The sequence below is a fragment of the Paramacrobiotus metropolitanus genome, unplaced genomic scaffold, assembly GCF_019649055.1.
Source record: "Paramacrobiotus metropolitanus isolate TYO unplaced genomic scaffold, Prichtersi_v1.0 Parri_scaffold0000013, whole genome shotgun sequence".
NCBI classification, from domain to species: Eukaryota; Metazoa; Tardigrada; class Eutardigrada; order Parachela; family Macrobiotidae; genus Paramacrobiotus; species Paramacrobiotus metropolitanus.
In genome coordinates this window covers 116429-122377 of record NW_026570233.1, presented here as the reverse complement: position 1 = coordinate 122377, position 5949 = coordinate 116429, and the positions used below count along the sequence as shown (strand labels likewise).

The 5949-nt window shown below is 44.3% G+C and overlaps 1 protein-coding gene across 2 annotated transcripts; it reads right to left on the bottom strand.

The window, feature by feature from the left end:
* Positions 1-2084: 2084 nt before the first annotated feature.
* LOC129584335 (large-conductance mechanosensitive channel-like) lies at positions 2085-5331 on the bottom strand. Of its 2 annotated transcripts, none has more exons than XM_055476483.1 (2): positions 5121-5331; positions 2085-3019 (listed from the first exon to the last, which is right to left on the bottom strand). In XM_055476483.1, exon 2 carries the CDS (start codon positions 3004-3006, stop codon positions 2431-2433), a length of 576 nt encoding a protein of 191 aa, XP_055332458.1. In that variant the 5' UTR covers positions 3007-3019; positions 5121-5331; the 3' UTR covers positions 2085-2430. The 2 variants fall into 2 exon arrangements, with proteins under 2 accessions (XP_055332458.1, XP_055332459.1); XM_055476484.1 differs by lacking the exon at positions 5121-5331 and adding an exon at positions 3136-3371.
* Between the last annotated feature and the right edge of the window lie 618 nt (positions 5332-5949).

The window sequence follows — 5949 nt, the reverse complement described above, 5'->3', positions numbered from 1 at the left end:
ATGGGCGCTGTGGATTTGCCTGGACAGTGTCAGCAGTGTAGATTCTATACATATTGGTTGGCACAGTCTAATCCTTTCGAAAGCAAGCGCCTTGCACCATCTCCTTGCAAGCAGCACCTGCAGCAATGCGTCACAATTATGCGGTGTATTTTATTGGGATTTATCCTGGTCTACGTAGCAATCGACCTCGGTGACTGGATCGATGCCAGCGGCGGATACTTTTCCAAGCACACCGGCTACAACAGTCCAATCATCACCAATCTGGCCTTTGGGATCAGTCAGACTAAAGGCCTCCGTGCAGCCGCCGTTCTTCTGGCCATTATGTGGCCTGGTTATTTTCACAAGGTCACCGACTATCTATCCACTGTGCACAGAACCCATACATCTTCGATGCGAAAGCCGGTTTTCTTCTTTATCGTTATCCACGTTACAGTACTCATTCTGCGCTATTTGGCCGGTTATAACACCGCATTTTATGTCAAAGGTCACAAAGTGTGGAATGTTGGCAAGTATTTTGTTTTCGCTTTGCCAGAAGGGTTTATTGTATGGTACACGTACAGTGCAGTGTTTCTGAACGAGATGGTTATTTTGCCGATATTGTTACTCTGCATCCATTTGTGTGATACTGATGTGGAATTTACCCAATCCCTAAACGTCGCGTTGGACACTGAAATTAAGCTCATGAAAAATTCCCGGAGGATCTCGTCAGACAGCTTCACTCAATCGGCAGCACTGCTTCGAGCTGATGACGAAGCATCCGACGAACGCTTGGCACTGTTGAGTCAAGCCGTATCGCTCCTGTTAATCACTCTCCTGATGGGTACTCTGTTTGTATTGGCGGCATTATGGTGTCGGGTGTTCCTCGCCCATTTAATGTACGATTGTTTAGCTGAAATACTGTTTTACTTTCACGTAATCTCCTCTTTCTGGATGCTGCTAGTCCTTGTGGAAACCGTCTTTAGAGTAACGCGTGAGGTAATGCTTTTTCACCAACAATCTTCGAAGATGTTTTTCATACTAGCTATTGTTCTGCTAGCGTTCCCAAACGGTTCGAAGTTCGAACAAACTGATTGTTATGCGTCAGCTGACAAGAGAAAAGGTAAACCCTTTAGCTGAGTATTCAGCTGAATCTGATCAATGATAGAAAGGACTTGAATAAAATGGTGCTTCCCGCTATGCATAGCGTTATTGGCTATGGGTAGTTAAACACAATTATGAAGTTCGGCGCCAGTGTAATCTGTTAATTTGGAGCTTTGTTATTGCTTCTACCGTAAAGCATGGTTTTTAAGCTGTACAATTCAAAATGGTTTTAAGCTAACAACTTTTAGCAATGTGACTTCGATGAGGGCATTTATTTGGCAAGTATCTCTCGTCGCGCGGAGTCCATGCCGCGCAGTCTGCTGCTGCTGTCCACAGTCGAAATGGATCGCGGGATTTTAACCGGCGTAAGTTGTTGTTTGCGAATTGCAGACATTTAACACATATAGGGGGCAAAACTACAGTAAACGTGGTCCACCGTTTCCGGCTACTACTGATGCGAGCCTGGTGGTTTACATAAAACATCAACTACGTTTACAAGTACGTACAGATACATTAGGTAAACTGCAGTAAAATTGAGGTATATTGTAACTGTAAGCCTAGTGTAGCTAATACCACATCATACATGTACCGTCAATGCCACCCAACCTTAACAGCATCGCTGGACATGAAACGCTGCCCAGCCACAACATAAACCACCAGCAGGCTAACATCAGCAGTAGCCGGAAACGGTGGAACACATTTGATTTTGCCCCCTATAATATTGTATATACCCTTGTAGATGCAATATTTGCAATATTTGTAGATGCAATAATTATTTGGTACTGCCTCACATTAAGATTGTCTGAAATCTTTCAGATATTCATGGGCTGTATTGGATTTGCTTGTTTCGTGTATGAACAGTCCGAGAACTATACTGTGGCTTACGCAACAAGAAACGGAAATGTCACTGTGTAATAAAAATTACTAGTATTTAAGAGATAGCGCTGTTTTGCTTTAACAAGGTGCACGAGTACTACAGAGTACAGCTTATCGTTAATCTGATTTTGATAAATTTTATTTTCCCAGCGGCACACAAACGTACAATACACACAGCTAATTAGAAAAGCCTAAATTAGAGCAGACTGCAAAAACTTTCAAAAATAAAAAAAAAAACGGTTAGAAGAAAAATAACGAAGAAACTTTAAAACAGACATAACAAAACAAGGTAAATGCGGTTCAATGGCAATACTAGCACAAATGCTTAGGAAATCGTAAAAAAACGTGAAGGAGCTGATTAATGAGCGATAGCTGGCAGCCAGAGAGAGCCGAACGAGTTACAAGTACAAAAGCAGATTCAGATCCAATGAAAAAGCAGCGGTAAGCCAGTGACAATGCTCTCCACTTTCATCCTCAAGCCTTGCTCAGCAGCGGTTCATTGATGTCATCCACGTACTTCAGCACCGGGCCGATGGGTTCGGCCGTACAATGCGGGCAGCGAATTGCACCCTCCTTTACCAGCTCCTTGCACTTGGGGCAGGGCCAATCAGTGGAGGGGGCCTTGGCGACCTCCTTGCGTTTGAAGAGGAAGATGACCTTAATGAAGAGGAACAGGGCGAATGCCACGATGAGGAAGTTGATGATGGTGTTAATGAAGTTGCCGTAGTTCAGTGTGATGGCACCGGCTTCCTTGGCCTTCAGGACCGTCGGGTAGGTGGCACCCGCGGCGCTGTCATTGGCGTTGCCGTAGCGCATGATGACGAAAAGGTCACCCAGGGCGGCATTGCCCGCCAAGCCGATGATCGGGCTGAAGATGTCGTTGACCAGGGATTGGACGATGGCTCCGAAGGCCGCGCCCAGAATGATACCCACCGCCAGATCCACCACATTGCCGCGGTTGATAAAGTTCTTGAAGTCGGCGAAGAAGCCCTCCACCTTGGCAACGGCTTTGCCGCCCACAATCTTGGTGCGTTCACGGATTTCGGCCATTTCTTTGTTTATGCTGTAACCACAAAAAGAGTGTCATTCGTCAGTGTCAAGTGCTGAGTGGTCCTCATTGCTCCTTCACTCGTTTATTGATTGCAGTGACTAGTCGTACATAAAAAAGTAATGTATTACTTTTTGCAACACACTGGGGAGACACTGCGTTAGACCGCTGGCAACTACAGGCACGCATGCGCAAAAAAGCTGACATCATTATGGCCGACTTCTGGCCCGATAAATCAATAACCATTCCTGTGTAAATCAGTCCATTAACGGGAAATAAACTACAAGAAATTATTGATCAGCGATGGTTTATCGAGCCATGTAAGATAAATTAGTTTTGCCAAACATTTTTGTTTGGACGGTACAAAATATTGTGGATGGTCTGGGAAGCGGTAAAACCCCACGACAAGCCACATGGACGTTGTTGCCAAGGAATTTTTAGCTTTTTTTCTGTGAACCGGAAAAGGAATGATTTTAAAAAGCTAAAAAATAGGACCTAAAAAATTAAAAAAGCTCACGCAAAGTTTTGCCAATTCATTTTAAATCTGATAAAACTTAAAAACGCTTTAACGAACAAACTTTCACAGTGCTGTCACGAATCGTTATTGTGCAACTTAAATAGGTTTACGATATATTGTATCTAAACTAGAGTCTCTGAATGATTTGCAATAAAATAATACAGTGAAGGTAGTAATGTAATCATCCATGATTTTGCGCTACAGGTGAATTATACGAGTACTGCAGATTTCCATTGCAATGTATTGTATGATTTTGACTGATTCGCCCATAAAAGTTTGACTTACAACTACACCTACGCTACACTGCAGCGCTGGTCATCACCATCGTAAACGTCATACACAGAACAGAACGCCGAATTAACGATTCCGCACCGGTGAATTATTTCTCAACGCTTGATTGGGTTGTAAAATATCCTATCGCATAGGTAAAAACTTTTCTTTGGCAACATTTACTGCACTATATGTATATAAAGTGCAGAGTGTGCAGTGGTAGACTGGTAGGTCGTGTGCATTCACTGCAGTTTATACGGCGTAGGTTTTGATATTGATGGCGTGTCTGCATGTGCCGGCACATTGTAACCGGGTAGGGAAACATTTCCACAGCCAATCTCCCATCCCAGACAGCCTGTCCCTATTTCGCCCTATTTGCATCCTTCACAATCATCTGCACCCGGAACCATAGGGACTCTCTGGGGGGAAAATCGATAAGGCAATGTCGTGACCAAGCATCAACATCCCGTTGGACGGATCATTTGGATGTCTGGCCACTATAATATGCCGCTGTGCATGCTGCACCTAGCGTGCATCCAGTGAAAATATACAGGAGAATTGAGAAACATCTTTAATTGCGCAGTAGGGAAGAGAAAATGCAGGCGCCCGGTTATCGATCGGGAATTTACATGCCGTGAACGTAAATCGGCAAAGACAGGGCGGGAAGATTTATTTCTGGGAGCGGGATGAAGAATCTGTTTACGCCATTGATCCGGCATTTTTTTTGCTGGAAACCACCTCATTACTGCATTACGTTTAAGCTGTTAATATGCTCCAGGTTTTTTCCTCTTAGAAATCATATTCTACACAGATTTTTCGATTATGCATAATTTAGCGTGCCGTTCGGCCATGTAACGGTGTCATGGTAGATGCATTTGAAAAGCTACTGCCTAAATAATGTACAATGCTATCTATGTGCAATCTGACACGGTATGCATAATATGACCCTGTTTTCCTTTTCAAACATCCCGTAGCATGTCAGGACAGCAAATTAACTGTGCGGCCAACGCGTCAACGTGAAAAGCGATATTGTGATAAAATAAACAGACGTTATACCATTTGGATGCAATATGTATCTCATGGCAGTTGGTAAATAAACCATAATTTCCTTTTGGACAAGTAAAGCTTGTTAAAACAAACATGAGACTTGACTCGTAAAATGTGTGCTGGTCATATAATCTGTCTCGGCATGACAAGCCGAGCGTTGACAAATCCCGCGGCTAATATTTCCCATTATACCGGCAAAATTCCTTTACGAAACCGATCTCTTTAATAACATTACACATTACCCTTTTTAAAATTAGCATGCATTGTCATGCAGCGTCTTACCTTGAGTATGCACTTCCGGTTGTCCAACGGTCGTTGTCACAACAGCGCAGCCGGTAAAGCGATCCGTGGTCGGCAAACAATCCGCTTGAACAAAGAGCACCGTCAAGTGCTGCGTAGTGGCGTTGTCAGTGTGGTGGGATGCAGTTGTCAGCGGTGGTGGCATCAAGCGCGAAAACAGAACAACTGAAAATGTCTGGTCGCCGTATGCTGTGCACGTCCAGGCCGCGCTTGTTTATCGCTCGATGTGCACAGGCATTATACACAACTAGCCGATCGATTGAGCAGTGGAGCCTGCTTGGTGTGGAGGCGGTCCTGTGTTCTGTAGTGGCTGCGAGGCGGCCGGAGGCCGGGCCGTTTGCGTGATCGTCATGCTACGCTGGGCTTAATGGCCATCTGCGTGCCATTGCGCATCTGCACGCGGCTAAATTGCATGTATAGTGCGCATTAGTCCAGTGTACACAAAAAATGTCCGATAAGCCTGTCAAGGGTGGTTCCTGTTGTGGGCGCTTATACAACTACGTGTACATGCACCTGTACGGTGTAGTGTGTGAATGGCCGTTTTACGTTTGGCCTTCAGGAGAGAAAGAGGAAAAATGCCGGTAATCAAGTGAACCGGTTGCACTGTTTAATGGGCTACTAATGAGCGGCAGTTATGTGTAAAGTTGTTTATGGCACGAACATGTAGACATAAACCATTACGATACACTATACACGCTTCATCATTATTGTACCGGAATCGATTGTACTTTGGCTTGTTGTTAAAGCTACTTTTGGTTTGAAATATTTTACAACAACATACGTAAGTGAAAATCAGCGTCATATCGCATGC